The following is a 23,836-nucleotide window of genomic DNA, read 5'->3' as shown; positions in this document are numbered from 1 at the left end:
GGGCATCCCTATGATACTTGAAAGGCATCAAATCTGACAGTTTCCTTGTCATTCGGTGTCCAGCACATGGCCACCGTCATTAAAGGCTGCAAAGAGTAGCCATCATTTTTTTTTTGACAGGAATTGATTTTTGACACCTGTAGTCAGCATGGTAGGTAGTACCTTAAACTCATCTGTTTTCTTTCTTAAGATTATTTATTTTTGCTGGTCGTGGAGGTTGGAACTCTAGGCCTGGGCGCTGCCTCTCAACTCTTCAGCTCAAGCCTAGCGCCCTACTACTTGAGCAACGGTGCCACTTCCGGCTTACAGCTTTTTCCTGCTTATGTGTTGCTGAGGAATTGAACCCAGGCCCTCATGCATGCAAGGCAAGTACTCTACCTCTGAGCCACTTTCCCAGCCCTCTTAAGATTATTTTTTTCTTCAATTTAATAGGCTGTGATAAATATATGGTACATCATGTGTGTTATATTGATACCTCGTATCAATTATACGTGATTTTGAAGCCAGATAGCCAGGGGGAAGTGATGTATGGTCAGCTTCCAGCAAATATAGTAGATATTCCTTCATGTATTTCCCTTAAGATTAAGGGAACAAAAGTCATTTTAGGGGAAAATGAAACAGGATAACTTAAGGAAACTGAGGCCTGGTGAAGGCAATTCAGAAATATGGTATTTAGAAACTAAGAAATCTAGAAAGAAAGAAAGGAAGGAAGGAAGGAAAGAAAGAAAAGAAAAGAGAAAAGAAAAAAAACACTTAGAAATGCTATCTTTTGTTTCAGAGAAAGACAACAGGGGAAGGATGCATTTCTCACCCAAGGATTAACAATTGTCTGACAGGGTGCCCAAAATGCAGATAGCAGGACACCTCCTAGCTCAAAGAGAAGGATCTGTGTAATATCTGAGTTACTGTTCAATACTGAGTTACTGACAGCTTGGTAAACTTGAGTGAGGGAAAGTTGGGTTTTTGTGTTGTTTCGGTTTTTTTGCTTTTTAGCAAGGATGGATAAGGGACAAAGGCTGTCAGCCTTTATCTGGAGTTTTTCTTTACCAACAGGTTTTTGCCCTTAATCAAAAACTTCGTTCTGTTTTCTGATTTCACATTTTTATTCCCATGCATATTTCTTTTCCCAGGGAAAAGGCGGTTCAGGGAAGAGAGTAAAATTCCAACAGCAGGAGGGACTGAGGCCAGTCAATAGGAGGAAGTTTCTGCCAGTGAATAGTAACTCAGGTATTACAATCTGCTTTATGACAAGATGCTTTTTTTTTTTTTTTTGGTAGAGGGTCTTGAACTCTAGGCCTGGGAGCTGTCCCTGAGATCTTCAGCTCAAGATGAGTGCTTTACCATTTGAGCGACAACATTACTTTCAGTTTTCTGGTGGTTAAGTGGAGATTAGAGTCTCAAGGACTTTCCTACCCAGCTAGCTTTGAACTGCAATTCTCAGATCTCAGCCTCCTAAATATCTAGGATTGAATACAGGCATGAGCCTCCAGCACCCCGCTAGCAAGATGCATTCTTCTTCTTTTTTGAAAAGAGTAATCAACTGTAGTCTTTTCCAGTGGATCAAATATTCATATCTAAAGGGGATATTTTTATATATGTTTTTATTGTAAAAATACTGTACAGAGGGGTTACAGTTACATGAGTAAGGTAATGAGTACATTTCCTATCAAGCATTGTTACCTCCTCCTTTGTTTTTCCCCTACCATCCCTTCCCTCCTCACCTCCCCAACTCCTCCCCCCCCCCCCCCAGTTTTAAAGTTTGTTTGCAACATAGTGTCTTGTACAGCTCATTGTTACAATGGATAAACCTATACCTTATGGAATTCTATGCTTCCATCCGAACAAATGACATTGCCCCATTTGTTAGGAAATGGAAAGACTTAGAAAAAATTATATTAAGTGAAATAAGCCAGGCCCAAAGAAACATAAATCCCATGGTTTCCCTTATTTGCACTAACTAGTAAATGTCTAGGACAAGCAGAAAAGGTCAAAAGCTATGTACATATGACCAAATAAGATGATGTTAAGCAAAATGAATCCCAAGATAGAGACACAAGTGGTTTTTTTCTTTTTTGCTGTTAACGTATTTATAATGTATTATGTGATTTTTGTTTCTTTTGTATGTTCTTTCCCCATGGTATAACCCTTGCTTTCACTGTCTTTGATTCTGGTGCCCTGCATCTTGTATATACATTTTTCTAATTTGGGGAGGAGAAGGGAAATAACAAAATGCAAGATGCATTCTTACCTGGAAACTCAGAGAATAACAAAGCAAAGCAAAGACAAAGCACTTCTTTTACCAGGCACCATTGGCTCACACCTGTAATCATAGCTACTCAGAAGGCTGAGATTTGAGGATCATGGTTCAGGCCAGCCCAGGCAGGAAAGTCCTTAACACTCTCATCTCTAATTAACCACCAGAAAACTGGAAGTGACACTATGGCTTAAGTGATAGAACACTCACCTTGAGCTGTAGAGCTCAGGGACAGCACCCATGACCAAAAAAAAAAAAAAAAAGCACTTAACATAACTTGAAGCCAGACCCCCTTTACCTTATAAATACCCCAGCTGCCCAAGGAGCTGTGTGTCTCTCTGGGTATCTCCTTATGTGCATATTTGTCTGTCTCTCTTTCTGTGTGTGTGTGTGTGTGTCGGTGTGTGTGTCTGTGTGTGTGTCTGTGTCTGTGTCTGTGTCTGTGTTTCTATGTCCCTATGAGAGCATCCACACTCTGCCCTTCTGTTTGTCTGCTTTTGTGTCTGTCTGCTTGCCTGCTTGTTTACTTACTCAAAAAAAAAACTCTGCCAATTTTCTTACCATTGTGACTTATCCAGAAATTCTTATTCTGTCATCAAAGTCAAAGACCCTAAGTGAAGAGTTCCTATACTTAAAGGGAAGCTTCACTAAACCTCACCTCCATCCAGTGACAATTTCAATATTGAACTCATATTTTATCATGTTCATTTACTTGTTATAACTAATATAAATATAAGTGTAATATTTGTACTTAATATGAATTTGCTGTAGAGAATATGTCAATAGAGATCTATAATTACCTATTGACTGGCCTATGCAAACTGTCCAAGGCTGCTGGCCCTTTCATTTCATTTATATATTTTTCATCATAAATGGACAACCTATGTTTGTCCTACAACTAACATAGTTTTCCTTTAGGGTTATCTTGTTAGAGCATACTACACACTGGGGACTTATTTTACCAGTTCATGCCCAGATTTTTATTGGTTGAAATGGGCTCTGATAACATTTTGCCCAGGCCAGCCTTGAACTATAACCCTCGCAATATCTACCTCCTCAGTTGCTAGGATTACAGGTGAGTCACCTGCCCCCCATCCTCATTCTGGGGATCAAATCCAGAGCCTTGCACATTCTCAACAAGCATTGCCTTCTGTCTTCAGTAAGCTGTTTCTTAAGTGTCTTAGGATAGCTTTGGCACATATGTATCTGTGTGAGATACCCTGTATTAAGGTATATCAGCCTATTAGAATCTCACTTGGCAGGATCTCCCCAGGATCCTAGAAATAATTGAGTCAATAAATTGAGAACCTCTGAGGCCTCTGGGTTCTCAGTCTACTCATTCATTTGACAAGTATTCAGAAACCTTATTGAGTACCTATGATGGGTCTAAGTATTCCACTCCTTCTCTTCTGCCAATAAGAGAAACATTCTCCCCCCCCCCCCCTTAAGTTCTACAGGGCTGGCACTAAGGCAAAGAGACTGAGGCATGATTGTTGGCTGCTTCTCCCAATGTTGGCAATGTTATCCTAAAACTTGATTGTTTTATCAAATAAAAAGGAACCCTCCCCCAAAGATCCCCAAACCAGTTCTTATTAACAAGATCTCTTTAGAAGCCTCCTGTAATCCTAGCTATTCAGGAGGCTGAGACAGTTTGAAGCCAGCCTGAGCAGAGAAGTCTTCCATACTCCGTTTCTAATTACTCAGCAAAAAAGCTAAGCTAGAGGCATGACTCAAGGGTAGAGCACCAGCCTTGAGTGGACAAAGCCAAGTGAGAGTATAAGCACAAGTCCATGAGTTCAAGCCCAGGTACTGTCTGGGGGGAGGGGGGGAGTAGAAAAAGTGAGAAAAACTGGCTGCAATGAGTGCTAGCTGTGGAGGCCTTCACACTCAGCAGGAGAAGGCAAAAAAAAAAAAAAAAATCTTCCTGCTTCACTCCCTCATTTCAAACTAGATGGGAGGGAGGTCCAATGCAGGCTAACTGTAAATTCCAAGCTTCAGACCAGAAAGACATATTCTCCACACCTGCCCCTAAAACCTCCTGGCTCTGAATTATGTAATTACATATTGTAGACTAGATATTTGTATGGGTTTTAGTTAGCTAGGTGATATCTTGGGATAAATAGGACTGAATGATTGTGGTAGCACACACTTAAATGTATAAACACACAAAATACCTAATAAGCCCTTCATCGTCCCAGGAGAATGAAAGGCAACCTTGTGGGGAGGAAGAGCTATCCTCATTTATTCCCTTCTCTTCTCTGTGTTTGCATCTGATACTTATGTAGCATAAAGGCAAGGGAAGGGCCAAATATGGTGGTGCACACCTGTAATCTCAGTGCTGTGTAAGCCAGAGTGTGAGGCCAGCCCAAGATAGAGCAAGGTCCTTTCTGGAGAAAGAGGTAGGGTAATACATGAGAAAGTAGGTTTCAATTTCAGTGCAAACGTGGACATACAAGCTGGTGGCCTCTCAAGCCTACTGAAATGAGGTTGGCGACAGGTTTCAGAGTTACGAAGCTCAGAATCCAGTGATATTTGCGAATTAAGTGTTCTTGTCGCGGGAATCCAGCGCTCTCTCCTCTTCAATGCTGTTTATTCAGATCAACCCAGATGCCGAGACGGCGGGGAGATTTATCAAGCCCCGCCTCCGTGGCGCGTGGAGGGTAAACAGCATTCTTTTCCCTGAGTTTGAAACCTGCAGACACAGCCCTAACTGAAACCCCGCAGGCTCCAGCCCCGCCCCTCCCAACTGCAGAGCAAGCCCGCCCCTCGATTCCCATTGGCGCGTTTAATTCACGCCGGCACCAATGGGCGGTGGTGGCGGCGCTGTCAAAAGGCAGAGCCCGCGGCCAGTGCAGAGTGAGGCTGCGGCGGCCGGACGTGGCGCGTGAGAAGCGCTTCGGGTCGAGGGCGACGCATCCGTGGACTTCAGGCTGCAATGACTACCCCGACGGTACCCCGGAACCTGCAGCTGCCCGCTACTCAGAGAGCCCAGTCTGCGTTCCGAGGTGAGCAGCGGTGGCGGGCGCAGCGGGCGGGCCGGCGGGGTTGAGGGAACGCGGCCTTGAGTCGGCTGACACCCTCCTCCCTCGCCCCCTCCACTCCGTCACCTCGCCCCCGCCCCCGTCCCGCGTTCCTGACACGTGCGGCGCGGCGTGTGCGAACCACGGAGCGCGGTGGGGATGGTGGTGTGCCGGTTCAGTGACTGCTGTGGCGCTGCCGCAGAGACGGGTCTACTGAGAAAGGAGATCCGTTTACCGAAGGCGTTTGCGTGGCTCCCGCCCGCCAGCCCCGTTGTGTGGGCCGGGGTCCGCGGAGGCGGGGCTGCGAGCGCCCGGACCCACTGCGCCTGCGCAGAGCCCCGAGGCCGCCGGGTTCCCACGTGAATTTCAGGCGGCCAGAAGGGCGCGGCGGGGCAGGGGGCGTTGCCTAATCGGACGTTTTCAGTGGGGGGGGAAATATTTTTGTCTTGACTTTCTGAAAACCTATAACCAGATGGTTTACAGCAATATTAAGGTTGTTCTTTACCTGAAAAACAAAGATTCTCACTGTTCGTGTAATAACATTACAATAATTATATTCGCATACTCCCCACCGGGGGAGATACTGCCCCTCTAATAAACCTTATAATAATCTTTCTCCTGTGCCTGCCTCCGCGTGGTCCCCAGAGATGGCCCAGAAGGATCCTAACACTAACCCAACCCAGTTAGAACTAAAAGAGTAGTATCTAATCTCTACCATTGATTTTCTTAAAATCTTGGCTTTCCCTAGCTGTATGTTGAAATGATGTTCTCCAGATTTTTTCACATGCAATGGATAGTGTGATTCTTTATGTGTTTGTGACAGGACCAAGGCTTGAACTCTGCATCCCTCTCCCTCTCCTCCTATATCATCCCACCTCCTTCTGCCCTTCTCTCTCTCTCTCTCTTTCTTTCTTCCTTCCTTCCTTCCTTCTTTCTTTCTTTCTTTCTTTCTCTCTCTCGTGTTCTCTTTCTCTTTCACGCACACACACACACACACACAATTTTTCATCCAGTGGCTCCTGTCTTAAACTTGAGCCAGGCATCCAGTTCCTTTTTGCTGATTAACTGGAAATAACAATTACATGGATTTGTTTGCCAGTGAAGGCTCCCAGCTAGGTTCTGAGGGTTGGGCCTCCTGAGTGGCTAGGATTACAGATGGAGCTATCAGGCCTGAAAATATCATTATGTCATGAGTAGTCTCAGGAACTTTTTATGGGATGATTTCTTTTTCTTTTCTTTTTTTCTTTTTTTTTTTTTGTCGTCATGGTGTTTGAACTCTGGGCGTAGGCACTATCCCTGCACGCTTCAGCTCAAGGCCAGTGCTTTACCACTTGAGCCATAGTGGTACTTCCAGTTTTCTAGTAGTTTATTGGAGATAAGAGTCTCATGGACTTTTCCTGTCCAGGCTGACTCTGAACTGTGATCCTCAGATTTCAGCCTCCTGAGTAGCTAGGATTACAGGTGTGAGCCACTGGGGGCCCAGCCTATTATGGGATGATTTCTCGAAGGCAATACTGAACTGGAAAAATCCCTATTCTATAGAAGAAGAAAAATTTTGAAGTGAAATCATTTAGTCAGCCATGTTTATTTGCTATCATTTGATGTTTTAACTAATGTTAACTTCTTGTTCTTTCCTTTTATTAGAGCAAAGAAGACAAAAACTTGCAGAACATTTGTTAAGACGGAAAACAATGTTTTCATACAAACAGGAAAATAAGACATCCAGGTAAGGTCAAGTTAATTCAGTCCAGGAAGATTATATTTGAGCAGGGCACAGGTAGATGGTTCATGCCTATAATCTTAGCTATGCAGAAGGCTGAAATCTGAGAATCAACATTCAAAGCCGGCCCAGGCAGCAAAGTCCATGTGATTCCTACCTCCAATTAACTAGCAAAAAACTGAAGTAGAATTGTGGTTCAAATGAGAAAGAGTATTAGTCTTGAACAAAAAAGCTGAGAGGCAGCATCCAAACCCTGAGTTCATTCATATACACACACACAAAATTAGAGCTCTCCAATAAAAACAATGCATTCTACATCTGTAGTTGTCAAATTTTTCTGTTACTGCATTTAAGAAGTTTTTAAAAGATAAAAATAAATTTTTACAACATTTTATTTAACACAGTTGTATTCCTGATGTTGATATGTGATATGAAAAGGTAATAAGAAAGGATGAGATGTAGCTCAGTGGTAGCCTGTTTGCCTATCTTGGGAAAGCTCTGGGTTTAATCTTCAGCAACATATACACATGTACACAGATTTAAGATACTTTACATCTTTTTTGGTGCAAAGTCTTCCAAATCTGGTGTATCATACTTTCAGCATATCATTTTGTGCTAGTTATATATGTTAGTAGCTACTTTCTCGAATGATCATAATTTCTATGCAAATTCACACCCTTTAGAGAATTAATTTTGATGGAATATGTGTATATATGCTGAGATCTTGTAGTGTAAGCTATATTGTACAGGTCAGCCTCTTTTTAGAAACTTAAAATCCTTCTGCTCCTAGTACTGGGATAATATATGCTACTACACCCTGCTAAAAGTCACTCTTTCTAGAATTTATTAAGGCATTTGGTTTAGTTTGGTTTGGTTTGGTTTGGTTTGGGAGGTTATTTTTGGTACTATGGATTGAACCAGAACCTCCTGTATGCCAACTACACATACTAACCTCTACTCCCAGAATCTTATCAGGGCTTTTACTCAGTGTACGAAGTGAGTTTTTATTTAGAGAGGGCAGGTGGCCCTCCCAGATACTTTAAGAGATTTGGAGGCTATTATTAATTTTGTTTTTTATTTTTATTTTTATTTTTTGTTCAGCTTTCTATAGAAATACTTTTGTATTATTTTATTAAGTGGCTATGAGAAAAACACAAATATCACAAAAGTATATGAAGTGGAAAGTCAGAAGTTCCCTTGACTCTGGATTTTGCCACTGAACACATTGTTTCAGTTTCTTTTGCATCCTAAGAGTGGTCAGCAATTATTATTTAAAATGTTCTATGAATTTAAAATGACTTATGGAATTGTAACGCTCCTGTATAACTCCTTAATAATAACAATAAAATTATATTAAATAAAACTATGATCAAAACTCCCATTTTCTCCATTTGTCCAGAACTTTGAATAAAAATGGTGAATGTGAATGCTTTAATACTTTTCCAGAAAAAAAAAGTATAATACAAGCCATGACAAAATCTTGCCCTTTCTCCAGTCTGACTGAACAAATAGAATGTGAAAGGCAATATAAATAACATTAGTGAAATGCATAAAATTATATTCCTTCAAAATCTTTTAATAAATTAATATAACTATAGCAATTGAAACATATTTTGAGGATAATAGTCACATTCTAGTTGTTACCAATGAAAAGTTTTGTTAAAAGTAACATTTCATCAATTCTAATGTATAATTTTTTTCTTCACATTTTAACATAATTGCTGAACTTGGGACTCTGATTTAGAATCAGTGGCTTGTCTAATTGATATTTTTCCCCTCATAATTTAACACAAAATTATTGTACTCACCTGTTAAAAGATCATCATGGCCTGTAGCTGCAAAAAGGAGTTTAGGATAACATAATCTATGGGAGGTGGTATTAAGATTTAAGAGAATGTGTTTAATTTTCTCAGCCATCTTGTTTGTACTACTAAATCACACTAATAATTAAAGCTCTAAATCTCAAGTCCTACTACATTTGCTTAGCATGCAGTCTGCCTTGAGTTGATCCTTAGCCTAACATAGACAAACATACACAAATTTAAAGGTTTAAAAACTGAATACAGAAAGCTTAGAAGGGAAGAATGCTCCCAGTCTCTGTTGCAGACCTGGGTGAACCTGCAGTATTTTCTTTCTGTGATCAGGCTCCATGTGGCCTATGCTGCTTGCCTGACTCTAAGAGGATTGTAACAATGAACTGAGGCCAGGGGAACATGAGGAAGGAGGGACAAAAAGCAAGTCCCTAGGCTGGAGGGAGGTTTAGAGAGGCCCTGGTACTGTAACTGTGGTCCCTGACTGCTGCTGATGACATGACCACTGAACTGAGTTCTAGAAACTGACATGTTGGAGAGTACTGAGAACAGAGTGAAGCCAGGTGAAATAAAGGAAATTAGTTGTTATACACCCCCTCCTAACCTTCTTAGTACAGGACCAATGTATTTTTAATTCATTTTTTAGTTCTACAGGTCAGAGAGTGATGACACCTGAGGACCGCATTCAAGAAGAAACAAAAGTTCTGAAACTTAAAGCAAAAATGGTAAGATAGGGACATTGTACTCATTAACTTGCACTTTCTCCTCTTTCCCTTTCATATATTCTTTCTGAAAGAAATGAGTTCTCAAATACTGATTTGTATTAAATGACTCTCTTAGGATGACAAAGAAAATATCAAAAGAATTACAGAGGACAAACATAACCCAGTGGAGAAACATTGTGTTGCTCTAAAACCACCCAATGAATTAACAAATTCAACTACAACAATTGAAACACATAATTTTGAGGATGATAATCAAAAGTTGTTACCAATTAAAGATAATTCCCTAAGTCAAACTATGACATTAAGCCAAGCATTTCACTTTAAACACAGTAATAAAAACAAACAAGTGGCTGCAGACAAACCAAAGCAAGATGCTAGCATGCCCAAGAAACCTGTACTTGGATGTTATCGTGGCCAAATTGTTCAGTCTAAGATTAATTCATTTAGAAAACCTCTTCAAGTCAAAGATGAGAGTTCTGCAACAACAAAGAAACTTTCATCCACTTTCTCTAGAGCCACAAGGCCTGAACCTGTAAACACCAGCAATGTAACAGTGAGAAGTGATAAAGTCTCCAATAAGACTACTACCACTCAATCTCTGAACACTAAATCTGTGAGCACTAAATCTCTGAATACACAACTTGTGCGACCTCTTATTAGAAATCTCCAAAGTAACACCCAGGACAGTGTGAAACAAGGCATCAGCAGAACCTCTACCAGTGTTACAATTCGAAAAGGGCCTCCTAAAAAAGAATCACTACAGTCAAAACCAGTTCTATCTTCTGTAAAAACAAGCTCTTCTCAGGACATAAAAAGAAGTAAGGCACTAACAAGAAACACAGCATCAGAAAATGTAGCCAGACCTGCTCCATCTTTCAATACCAAGCTAATAGAAAAGTCAAAAACCATTGACCAGCGCAGGCATACTCTAGCAAAGGCAACTGTTGATAGATCCGCTCTGCCCAAAGAAACTGCAGAAGAAAGAAAGTGAGTACATGGAATTTGTTTCATTTTTAGGGGGGCTTAATTTTTAATTAAGTACCATTTGTGGATATGGCATGTATTTTCCTTGAGTGCATTAGATTTTTTTTTTTTTTTGGGTCAGTCGAGGGGCTTGAACTCTGGGCCTGGGCGCTGCCCCTCAGCTCTTCAGCTGTAGACTAGCGCTCTACCACTTGAGCCTCATCCCCACTTCTGGCTTTTTCTGCTTATGTGGTGCTGAGGAATCGAACCCAGGGCCTCATGCATGCAAGGCAAGCAATGTACCACTGAGCCACCTTCCCAGCCCCTGCATTAGGTTCTTTAATGTGTTCTTTTCTGACATAAACAAGTCATATATATGTCCTGGGACAATATGGCTTGAAAATGACTATGCTTCATGTAGTTGAGTACTTGCTTCAGTAATCTGTTTAAACTGTTTAATAATAATTAGGAAATATAATTTGCTCATTTAAATATGCATTCTTGGAACCCTTGAACATATGATTGATCTTGCTAAGTATACGATTACTAGTTTAGAACTATTTATGAGATTCAAATTATTTTAAACTTTCTCAATTTGGTAGTTTTAACATCAATATCAAAGTAATTAATGGTTATCTACTGCTTCTGACTGTAGAGCTCGTCTGAGTGAGTGGAGAGCCAGCAAAGGAAAAGTGCTGAAAAGGCCTCCTAACTCAATTACCAAGCTTGAGCCTGAAGGACAAAAGGAAAAACTAGTTGGATCTTTTTGGACTACAATGGCAGAAGAAGATGAACAGAGATTATTTACTGAAAAAGTAAACAAAACATTTTCTGAATGCTTGAACCTGATTAATAAGGTAGAGTTTTTATTTTATAATTGTATAGCCAATTTATGGTCTTACAAATTATCTTCATAAACATATTGTCTTGTCAAATTATATTGTCATGGTTTTGGCCAATTAATATCATTGATATGTTGATTTAATATTGCTACATTATCAGCCTTTAGTTTGTTTTGCACTGTTTCCATAAATAGCAAAAAGTTAATAGGGTTTATTTCTCTAAGATATTAATGTCCAGTAAACTGGAGTAACATTTCCTTTCTCTTCAAATATTTCTGTTTCTTGCATTTGTTAAACATATTCACAAGTTATTTTCTATACTCAAATATTTGCTAAAGTCTAGCAACAAGTTTTTATTAAAAATCATTATTATTCCTCGCTACTCAGGATGCTAAGATCTTATAATTGAGGTTTGAAGCCAGCCCAGCCAGAAAAGTCTGTGAGACTCTTACTTACAGTTAAAGAGCAAAAAGCCAGAAATGGAGATGTGGATATGTGGCACAAGAGATAGAGTGCCAGCCCTGAATGAAAAAGCCAAGCTAGAGCAACAGTCCCTGAATTCAAGCCCCAGCACTGGTACACAAAAAAATTTAGCTAAGTATTTATAGCTCTAACTAGCCTATAATCCTAGCTACCTAACATCTGGAAGCTTGCGGTTCAAAGCCAGTCCTGGAAGAAAAGTCTAGACTCCCTCTCTAAAATGACCAGAAAAAAGCCAGGCTGAAGATGTAAAAGTGGTAGAGAGCCAGCTGAGCAAGTAAGCTAAGTGTGTGTGAGGCCCTGAGTTCAAATCCTCAGAACTATCCCTTATCTGAAAAAAAAAAATTACTACATGAATCATTAGCACAGATTCAAGTCCGCAAAAATATTCTCAAACAAAATCCCATTAATTTAAACCAATATTATTCTTGGTCTTGAATTTATGACTGAATTTTGTTATTTAGACACAAATCCTCTGTATTGTCAACTCCAGAATATTTTATTTTATTTTTTGTTTACTCTCTAATCTTGTTTCGGATACCCACAATGTCTAAGGTCCAAAGCAAGACTAAGTAGGATATGATTTCAAATCTTACTCTACTCTTTAGGATCATCTTTTACTCTTTTGTGCTTCAGAGCACTAATGAAAGTTACAAGCAAGAAAACCCTGATTGTATTTTTATTTTTATCTAGTTAAGCTTTTTTGTTTTTATAAATTGGAACTTGTAAGCTGGGCACTGGTGGCTCATAGCTGCAATCCAGGCTATTCAGGAGGCTGAGATCTGAGGGTCGCGGTTCAAAGCCAGCCCAGGCACAAAAGTCTGTGAGACTCTTATCTTCAATAAACTACCAGAAAACCAGAAGTGGCACTGTGGTTCAAGTGGTAAAGTGCTAGCCCTGAGCTGAAGAGCTGAGGGACAGCACCCAGGCCCAGAGTTCAAGCCCCATGACTGACAAAAAAAAAAAAAGGAACTTGTCCATATTGATCTTTAACTGTGTATAACTCTTACATAAACCACTACAGATTCACTTTAACAAAATAGTAAAACCTAACAAAGACAGTTAAATGGGGAAACTTTTAGGCTATTCTCACTCACAAACATTTAATAGTTACCAAACAGAATCCCACAATCAATACAAAGATTGAAACTAAGAAAAGTGTTAGTTAATTTTTATTAACATGTATCTCAACTAATACTTCAGTTTTGCTGCCACATTCTTGTGTGTATGCTTCTTTTTAGTTATCAAGAATAAGTTTGGAATTAGAAGGATTATAGTGAATGTTTTTATGAATAATTTCCTAATGACTTTCTGTCTTTTGTCACTCTTTGATACTGCTTATAACACCACTATTGATTGTTCTTATTTAGAATATACTACATACTTTACTTCTTGCTATTTTAGGGATATCCGAAAGAAGAAATAATGGTCACACTGAATGACCTGATTAAAAATATTCCAGATGCCAAGACACTTGTTAAATATTGGATATGTCTTGTACGTATTGAACCAATCACAAGTCCTATTGAAAATATTATCTCAATTTATGAGAAGGCCATTCTGGCAGGAGCTCAGGTGAGATCGAAATTTATTGACCTTTATTTTTACAGTATAAACAATTCAGAATTATTTTATAACATATATCCCTTGACAATATTGTGGTCAGGTACTTATTTAGTAGTAATGGATGTTAAAGGCCTTATGGAAGCCAAGTGTATAGCTCAGTAGTAGAGCCTGGAGGCTCTGGGTTCAATCTCTAGCACCAAAAATAAATGAAAGCCATAGAATTGCATTGTACATATTGTATTTTAGTCTTCTACATTTTTCACTTATTTACTAGAAATATTCAAACCTTACAAAACAGATATAAGTGGAAATGTCAATTTAATAAATTTTCTATGATAGGTATTTTAGTAAAAAACATCATTTTATTCATTGTCCAGCTGAAAAATTTACTGGGAGACTGAATTTTAAATAAACTAACTTTCAAAATGTTACTAAGCCCTAATGGCTATAGAGAAAAGTAGGAATATGTGTAAATAAAACCTTATTTATACACTATACAAGTTGGTCTTGCTCAAACAAAAAGAAAAGATGATAAACTATTGTATCTACCACTATTGCCACCATGATGGTTGAATACCATTCCTTTTACCTCTTTTATGCTGCTGATAAACAAAGCTCTGTGTATAGAATATGTCATTTCGAAAGAGTTTTTTGTTTGGTTGGGATTTGGTTTTGTTGTATGGATAAATGTTACTAAAACGTGTTTGCTTTAGAACAAATAGCTAAGAAATGCACTATTAAAAATTGCTTACATAGATCATTTTAATTACCCCTTTTTAGATTTTCTTTAGAAAGATCTATTAATTTTAGTCCCCCCAAAGCCCTGCAAATGTTATTTGACCTTTTACCTAAATAAAAAATCAAATATTAGCATGCACAAGTTCCTAGGTTTAATCCTCAGCATTGGGGGAGTGGAGAGATTTAGCAGGTAGTGTCTGGATGGCAACCATGTAAAACTCTTCCCTGAAGTTTAGTGATATAGACTTTAGTTGGCAAGGGATGTTAGGGCCTTACTATATTAAGAACTACAGTACTTAAAGCACTTTATAGCAAGGATATAAAACTGGAGCTAAGATTCATAGAAAGCAGTAAAGAGAATGTGATACCAGAGCAGAAACTGGAAAACAAGAATTAAAAGTATCCAAGAAAATTGAAAGCAAGACTGAGTTCTGGAACTAAAATTATGAAACAAAACTTCTGTTTTATATAATATTCTTGACTATTGTAGTAAGCGTAATAGCTCAAAGAAAACAGTGTCTATGATATTTAGAAAATAATAGACTTAAATGAAACATGTTGGAATAACCAATCTTAAGCTATTCAGAGATGTTTTTAATGATATGTGAATAAAATATAACCAGAACTTAATATAAGCTCATTAGCTGCCAATCTTAATATAGCAGAATATGATGGTTCATGTTTATAATCCTAACTATTCAGGAGATAGAGAAGAAAGGAACATCAAAATTAGAAGCCAGCTCAGGCAAAAGTTCGTAGTACCTCACCTCAGTGTGGTGATACATGTCTATAATCCCAACTATTTGGGCAACATAGGTGGTACGGTCTTGATCAAAGGTCAACCCAGGCAAAAGCATAATACCTAATCTGAAAACATAAATAAGTAAAGCAAAAAAGCATTGGTGATATAGCTCAAGTGATAGAGAGCTTTGCTAGTAAACCTGAAATCCTCAGTGTAATTTCTTGTATCATCCAAAATAGAATCAGCTCTTGAAAAGGTAATAATGATGTTAATTTGTTATCTTCTCATTATTTTAGCTCATATTAAGCAAGCAGCAGTGATCACCCAAAACTTAAAAATTGAGGGAGATTATCTTAAATATGAAATTCCGATTGTTTAAGTTTGCTTTTTATCCTATAAGTTGGAAAAATAAACAAGTTTTCCAAGTAGTAATAAGTGCTTTAGGTCAAAGGAACCACTGCCTTGAACCAAGTATGATGGTACATGTCTATAATCCCAGTTGAGGCAAGAGTATTTCTCGTCAGAGGCCAGCCTGAGTTACATAACAAGAGCCTGCCTCAAAAAACAAAACCCAGTGTCTTATTTTAAAATATAAAATTTTAAACCTAGTGTAGTGGCTTGTGCCTGTAATCCTAGGCACGCAGGAGGCTGAGATTGGGATGATTGTGGTTTGAGGCCAGCCTGGACAAAAAAAGCTTGGAACGCCCTCTCTCAACCAAAATAAATGTTGGATATGTTGGCGTATACCCAACTACATGGGAAGCTTAAGTAAGGAAGATCAAGGTCCTACAGGACTAGAGCAAAAGTAAGATCCTATTTGAAAAATAACAAATGCAAGAAGGGCTAGGAGCATGGTTTGAGTGATAGACTGCATACCTAACAAGCACAGGCACTGATTTCAAATCCCAGTGCTACTATAAAGAAAAAGTATATACAAAACACACACATACATACATACATATGTGAAGTTTTAATCACTAGCCTAATATTTTCTACCTACATGACCTATTTTCTAAGAATATAAAATATAAATCTCCTTTCTTCATTAAAATACATTAAGCCTATTGAAGAGATGCGACATGAAATTATAAATATCTTAACAATGAAGAGTCAAGAAAAAGTTAATTTGGGTAAGTTTTTATTTTGTTTCTTTCAACTTAATTATGATTTTAGTAAATTTATTTATTGAGTTAGTTTTTCTTTTATCTATTTTGTTTAACTTTAAAAATATCAAGATTATGAGGTAAAATGGATTTTTGTATTATAAAGATATTTTAGCTGGAGTCTGTGACTCAAGTGGTAAAGTACTAACTAGCCTACCAAGTACAGGGCCCTGAGATTGATCCATAGTACTGCCAAAAAAATAAATAGAATGAATTTTTATTGAGGAAATAAGATCCACATTTATCGACTATGTACAAAACATTGCTTACTTCTTTGTGCCTTAAGTATGGCGCAATTTAACCAGGCACTAGTGGCTCACACCTGTAATCCTAGCTACTCAGGAGGTTGAGCTCTGAGGATCACGGTTCAAAGCCAGCCCAGGCAGGAAAGTCTGTGAGTTCTTAGTTCCAATAAATTGCTTTGAAAAAGCTGAAGGTAAGTCTGTGTCTCCATAGTGCTAGCCTTGAGCATAAGAAGCTTAGGGACAGCACCCAGGCAGGCCCTGAGTTGAAGCCCCAGGACTGGCACAAAAAAAGAAGTAGACATTTTAGGGCAGGTAATATAACTGAATGGTAGAGCCCTTGCTTAGCATCTTCAAGGGCATGAATTTAATTGCCAGTGCTGCAAAACAAAAAAATAAAGGTAGTTTTATTAGGCAATCTCAGAAGACTTTTCCTTACTGAATTCTACACTGAAAAGGCTCATTAAAAAATTCCAGCATTTAACCCCTTTATCTGGAAAATGGGGATTGTCAGAACAGTTGTTGATGTATGAAATAATTGTATAAAGCTAATATCCGATGTATTGCAATTTCATTAAATTTTAGGCATGAGTATTAATTAGCTTACTAGGAGAAGAAATCACTATATAGAATGCCAGCTAATTATTATCCTTTGTTTGGAAAAATTGTTTCAGACTATTTTTGATAACACCATTATTCAGTCAGCAAATATTTGGGTGCATTTCTATGCTATCTTGAGGGCGACTGGTCATTTTGTCTGATTGAACAAGTTCAAACAGTTAAACTATTTTTGCATTTTTTCTTTGTAAGACAGGGTCTTACTGTGTTTCCCAGGCTGTTCAAAAACTCTTGGTATGAAGTGATTTTCCTGCCTCTGCCTCAAGTAGTTGGGTCTAGAGCTGTTCACAATTGCACTTGACTTTTTAAGGCTAGTGATATATGCTGCCAAATTGCTTTCCATAGCAGTACCTGTATTTTAAGTACACAAAACCAATTTAAACTTGAGAGATCTAGGTCAAGGGCTGACCTTCAAAGAAAGTCAGAAACTATACCAAAATTTTAGATTTTAGTACATAAGTTTTGCTTACATTTAAGATCCCCTCCCCATCCCCTACTCCCCCACCCCCGAACTCTGGACCTAGGCGCTGTCCCTCAGCTCTTCAGCTCAAGGCTAGCACTCTTCCACTTGAGCCACAGCGTCACTTCTGGCTTTTTCTCTTTATGTGATGCTGAAGAATCGAACCCAGGGCCTCATGCAGGCAAGCACTCTACTACTGAGCCACCTTCCCAGCCCCTAAGATTTTTTTTTTGAAGTGTATAAACCATCATTGGGTTAACGTGCTAATGATATTAACATAATGCTGTATTCCAGGAGATGGTACTTATATTGGCAATATAATTAGTTCAACAGGGAATACTTCAATTTATGAGGCCTGTTAATATGGCCTGGAAGAAGATAGGGGCTATGATTTAATATTAAGAATAAATAATGAAGTACTTGAGAAGAAGTAGTATAAAGAAAACCCAGGAAAGACAACTAGTACAAACAAAACCTAGTCTTGTCTCAGTCTTCTAGCAAAATGGAAAGCAACTTACCTGAAAAATAGAATCTTCTTCCTTATAATTTTCACTGGCTCTAGAGATATGTAGAAGGATAAAAATGGTATCTAAATCTGATTCAGTTTCTCTTTTTTCTTAAGAGAATAATACTAGTTAATATTTTCTAGAAAGCAGATTGTTTGTTAGTCTTCAGATGAAAAAAAGTATATTCTCACATTTCTGAACTATACTGGCTCAAGTGATAGATCTCCTGCCATGAAATATATAAGACCCAAATACAAAATCACTTTTACAAATCAAAGCTAATTGTAAACAACAAGAGAGCATAAGTGGGAAATATAAGACAAGTAAAAATAAACACAAACAGTTTGGATGTCTTGCAGAGATACTTCAAATCCACATATTCAAAGTTGAACACATCTCTCTCTTTTTTTTTTTTTTGCCGGTCCTAGGGCTTGAACTCAGGGCTCTGTCTCTAAGCCTCTCTGTGTTCAAGGCTAGTGTTCTACCACTTGAGCCATAGTGCCACTGTTGGCTTTTTATGAGTAGTTTATTGGAGATAAGAGTCTCACCGACTTTCCTGCCCAGGCTGGCTTTGAACCACAGTCCCTGACTACAACTTCTTTTCTTGTCCTGGCTCACCTCCATATTCCTTAATTTCTTTTATTTTTCTAGAAGGATTTATACTATCGTTACCCTCCATATCTATTTTCTACTTTTTCTAATTTCATACTTACCCTCTAGACCTCAGTTCCTGAAAGAAACTTTCCCAGCTATTTGTCATTGTATACTTTCCCCTCACCTCACCCAACCTACACCTGCTTTATACTCATTGTTTTTTCCTGTGCCATCATTGATGTACTCCATTACTTGTTCATCTTCTAAACTGTAAACTCTGGACAAAGACACTAATCTTCCTGACCATTGGAACCTCAGTGCTGATCCAATGCCTGGTATATATCAAACACAAGTATTTGCTGAATTAATGGACCTATATTTTCTCTTTTCTTACTTCAATTTCTACTCACTAAATGTATAACTAAAACATCTCTTATTAAAAACTTAGAATGATTTTACTAATAACTAGATTCAGTGGTCTTTTCAAAATAATGAGATTTGCTGACTCAAGAATTTCAAATTTAACATGTCTTATTTTGAACTTTGTCTTTTCTTATCGTTTGCCCCTTTTTATCATCCTTTTGTCAGAAGAAGGGAGAAAGAGAGGGAGGGAGGGAGGGAGATAATAGAAAGAACAGGGGAAAGGAGGAAAGGTAAGCCCTCTTCTGGCATTAATGACTCCTACTCAAGAAATTTTAGAAGGGTACCACTCATACTCGTGCATACCCATTCAGACATAGATGTGCATCCGTGACTCAAATATTTCTCACATTGGGCCTTCCTATCCTAACCTCTAATAACTTGCTTATTCTATTGTAACAGCTACATCTTCTTGCCATCATGTATTACTCCTTGCCATTCTGGACAGTTCTGTATATCAACCAAATTTTATTGTATATTTACAATGCATTTTTTTGCCAAATTTTTTACATATAGAGTTCATCATAGTCTAATTCCTATCTACCTATCTGAACTCTTTACCACCTCTCCACATTTCCATCTTGTTCCTTACCCTATATTCTAAATATATTGGCTTATTACTATCTTGATAGATAAATTTATTTCATGTTTCATTACAAGATTATCTTCCTTGGGTTTGTCAGATGCTCATTTTTCAAGACCCAGTCAAAGTTTTTCCTAAACATTTCCCTATACCATAAGCAGTTAGTTTCTTTTTATAGGTTCCAATAACTCTTTGGTTTTACTTCATTTACAAATACTTCATTCATATAAATTGTTTTAAATCGTGTCTCTTTCATGAAATGAAACCTTAAGGATAGGGATGACTTAAGTCTTACATTTGTCTTATGATCTCTATACATAGAAGATAGTAAATATTTGTTAGCTGTTAGCAGTATTTATTCAGGAAAAGTAATGAGACATAGTTTGGTTCTTTTATTTTGAAAATTTGACCAAAAGCTTAAATCTATAAATGTGTTTCTATAGGAGAAAATACCAAGGAGACTCATGTAACCAATGAACAAATCCAAGAAATCTACGTTGAAGATAAAGTGGTTGATCTAGAGCCAGAAAATCCGGAAGGGGAGAATAAGTGTAATAGAGAAATGCTGTGTAAAGATGATGAGAAAGAACAAGACCACAAAACAAAAGAAACAACTAATGATTTCAGTACCCCTGAAACAGAAACGGGAGGAAGTTGCTTTATTAAATATAATATATCTACAACACCATACTTGCAAAGGTAAACTTTTAAAACTTAATGTGATTTGATTTGTTTTTATGCTGAAAGATAATTTTTTTATTGTTGTTAATCTGTGCTAGGGAACAAATTCAGGGCCTTAGGCAAGCAAGGGCTTGCTTTAAAATGTGATATATTAAAGTCTTCACAGACTCTTGCTATATCATGGTTCACTTATTGTGGCTTCACTGTATCACAGGTTTAAAACAAAAAAAAAGTAAATTGTAATCCCTACTTATCACGGAAGCTACAATCAAGAGCCCCCTGCAATAGGTAAAATACCCAAAGTAGCAATAAGTGAACTGTGACATAGTAAGGGATGACTATCTAATGCTGTTACTTTGAGGATTTTCATCTATCACAGAGGCGGGGATGAAGGTGGGGGTGGGAAGGGTGCCCTCTAGAATGTCACTTATGCAATAGATGAGGGATTACTTCAGATTATAATTACTATTTGTTACTATAGGAAAAATTTCAAATAAATGGAATATCATTGGGAAATTTAACATTTTAAATATTTTATGGCTTTCCTTTTCACTAAATATTGCCATAGTGAAAAAAATTGTGCAATTCTACTTTAATTTCTATATTATGAATTAATAACAGTTGGTTTTATAGCTAAGGAATTAGAGGATTCTGCATACTCAACCATACTATGTGCTAGTTATAACAATAAATCGAGAGGAAAGCATATGTTCCTCACTTAAAGGAACATTCAATACCTCTCCCTTTCTCTAAGACAAACAAGCACATACCTATGACATACAAGTTAAAGTATGATTAATAGCACAGAGGTACAAAGAATCTGTTATCATGCTTTTGAATTTAGAGAATCATTTTTGTATTTCAGTATAAAAAAGAAGATGCAACTTGATGAAACAAGTTCTGCATTTAAAGATCTAAAGTTTCTAACACCAGTAAGACGTTCCAGACGCCTTCAAGAGAAGACTTCTAAGTTGCCAGATATGTTAAAAGACCATTATCCTTGTGTGTCTTCACTAGAACAGTTATCAGAGTTAGGGGGTGAAACTGATGCTTTTTTATGTCGTCCCAATACAGCATTGTTTCCTATGTTCTCTGAGACTGAAACCACAGATGAGATAAAGCATCCATGAAGAATGAGGGGTTTTGTTCTTCCTGGAGTAGTTTTATTCTAAGTATTCTTTGGTCTGGACTTAATCAACTACCTTTATTCTAGTATTCATAGCAATGATTTCCTTTATTAATATTCATGTTACAAAGGAATAAAGGAGTTGCCTTTTTGGTGTTGCAAAGCTATCCTATGTTGTCAGTCTCATCAGAGTGAGATTTTCTTTAATATAGCTCCATTTTGTCAGCTTATTTGCTGTGTTCCTAATGTTTGCTTCTTCACTTTATTAAGTATAAGTAATGGTACATTATCAGAAAGTGAGGTATTCGAGATAAAATGTATATTTCATATTGTCATGTTTTAAAAGCTTGACACACCTGTCTAAATAAAATAGCAACAGCTTTTTTTGCCTATCTTTAATATGGAAGTAAAAAACTGAGGCCTGGAATGGAGCTCAGTGGTAGAGTGCGTACCTACGGAACATGTCTCAGGCTCTGAGTTCAACCCTAACAATAAAAATACCCCCAAAAAGTAACATTAAGACAAAGGGTTTAGTTTATTTTCCTACCAGACTCGCATTTCCTAGACTGTTGTGTCCTTTGAACTGCCTGTGGTTCTTCACTGTCACTTTGTGTCCGTGGGAGTGAGTGTGCATCTGTGATATTGTGCATCTTATAGCAGTGACTGTGCATCTGTGACAGATTGCATGCATCTGTGACAGTGTGCATCTTATAGCAGTGAGTGTGCATCCATGGCAATGAGTGTGCATGTAGCAGTGGACACTCATCTGTAACAACATGCATCTGGCAGTGAGTGTGCATCTGAGGCAGTGAGTGTGCATCTATGGCAGTGAGCAGGCATCTGTGGCCTCGACCTCCATTTTTTCATCAAAACTGAGGTTTCAAAGAAAAGTTAATTACCCCATTTCTAAGAGGAAGTTACCTGTATAAGAAAGATGAAGTGTCAAAGTCTAGTCCTTTCCTTTGAAGCTTGACTATGTTAATGTCAACATTTTAACCTCTATTTAGCTTCATTTAAAGCTAAATGGATCTGTATTAGAATGGAGTTATTGTAAGAAAACAACCAGTTGTTTTCTTCATAATATAAAAATGTCACTGTTAAATAATGTTTGTTTGAGACATGACTTGTCACAAGTTTTCTGCTAAATACCACCAATAAAATTTGTTTTATAAGGCCTTAATCTAACACTAAAATGATACACGTCTTCTAACAATTCTATAGTTTCAAATAAGTGAACTGTAAAGATGATATTAGTAACTGTAATATGAATCTTTATATTCATTTCATTTGTGTAATAACTTTACTACCAATTTATGTTCTAGTGAATAGGATTTTATTCTTAATGTACCCAATATATACTTATACAATAAAAATACCTGTAATGATATTCTAATGTCCTTTGTTTTGTTTCTTGGGTTTTTTGGTGGGTGCTGTGACTTGAACCCAGTGTACTGTGACTTGATCCAATTAGCTACATTCTCAGGTACAATGACACTGATTGCAATGACATTTTATGAGAGCTGGGAATATGGATCAGTGGTATGCCATTTGTTTAGTGTATAGAAAGGCCCTAGATTTGATCCTCAGCACCATAAAAACAGTTTGTAAAATGCCATTTAAAGTGAATGAATTTGAACTTTGCCTTTGAAATGCATTGTAAGATTTTAATTTCTTTTTTGTGTGTGGTGTGAGGTTAAAGGGCTTCATGCCAAGCCTATGCTCTACCACTGAGTACAATGTCATCCCACACCTTCATCTGAAGTTCAGAGTATTAGACTAATGGTTCTCAACCACAAGCGATTCATGCTACATCATTTCTGTCCTGAACACAGACTGGAGACATTTGGTAGTCAAGACTGGGGGGTGGGGGGTAGTTAGTACCACTGGCATCTAGAATACTGCTAAACAGGGGCTGAGGGTTTAGCCCAGCGAAAGGGCGCAAGGCTCTGGGTTCGGTCCTCAGCCCTGGAAAAAAAAACTACAAAAGACAAAAAAAAAAAAACAAGGCAACAGAATACTGCTAAACATACTGTGATACACAGGACACACATATACACACACACACAGAGGCATGCACATTGTAATGAAGAATTATATGCCCCTAAATGTCAACAATGCCGAGGCTGAGAAACCTTGAGAGGAAACATTACTGTGTTCTCCTCTCTATTAATGCTATTTAGTGACTTCTCTGTCACCTCCCTCAGCCCAGTGAACTTTGCCTCCTGTTTCAGCAACTGATTTCTGGGCCACAGCATGGACCTTGATAAAATCAAGAACTGTTTCCTTCAGAGATCTTACAACTATTTAGACCTGTAGTTCCTCAAATGCTCTTTTCCCATTGTAACCTTCTAGTTCAGCACCAAGAACAGACTGCTAACTACCTGTGTAATTTAAAATAGTCCAGCAACATGGAGTCAGGAATTCTCTGAAGCAGACAGATATGATTGAAACCTGGAAAAAGTTAGGTCCTTTCAACCTAATATTTGGGGAGCATCTCAGTCTGCTTTTTCTTTTTAAATTTCTTGTACAAATTGTAATACCAGTTGTAATCGTTCTTTTCCTTCCCTCCCTTCCTCCCCCTC

The 23,836-nt window shown here is 37.9% G+C and overlaps 1 protein-coding gene and 1 non-coding gene across 2 annotated transcripts; both read left to right on the top strand.

Annotated features, from left to right (window-relative positions):
* The first annotated feature begins 5,119 nt into the window (after positions 1–5,119).
* Ckap2 (cytoskeleton associated protein 2) lies at positions 5,120–22,641 on the top strand. The gene is made up of 9 exons (XM_042685616.1): positions 5,120–5,259; positions 6,919–7,000; positions 9,452–9,530; positions 9,646–10,517; positions 11,149–11,350; positions 13,220–13,390; positions 15,922–15,991; positions 19,891–20,146; positions 20,994–22,641. Exons 1-9 carry the CDS (start codon positions 5,190–5,192, stop codon positions 21,256–21,258), a joined length of 2,067 nt encoding a protein of 688 aa, XP_042541550.1. The 5' UTR covers positions 5,120–5,189; the 3' UTR covers positions 21,259–22,641.
* Positions 9,290–9,367, top strand: LOC122112959. Its single transcript, XR_006148335.1, has one exon.
* Positions 22,642–23,836: the final 1,195 nt, after the last annotated feature.

Source organism: Dipodomys spectabilis, unplaced genomic scaffold (assembly GCF_019054845.1).
Source record: "Dipodomys spectabilis isolate Male_0828 unplaced genomic scaffold, ASM1905484v1 ptg000095l, whole genome shotgun sequence".
In the NCBI taxonomy this organism is placed as follows: domain Eukaryota; kingdom Metazoa; phylum Chordata; class Mammalia; order Rodentia; family Heteromyidae; genus Dipodomys; species Dipodomys spectabilis.
The sequence above is the reverse complement of the archived record's forward strand: the minus strand, read 5'-3'. Positions and strand labels throughout refer to the sequence as shown.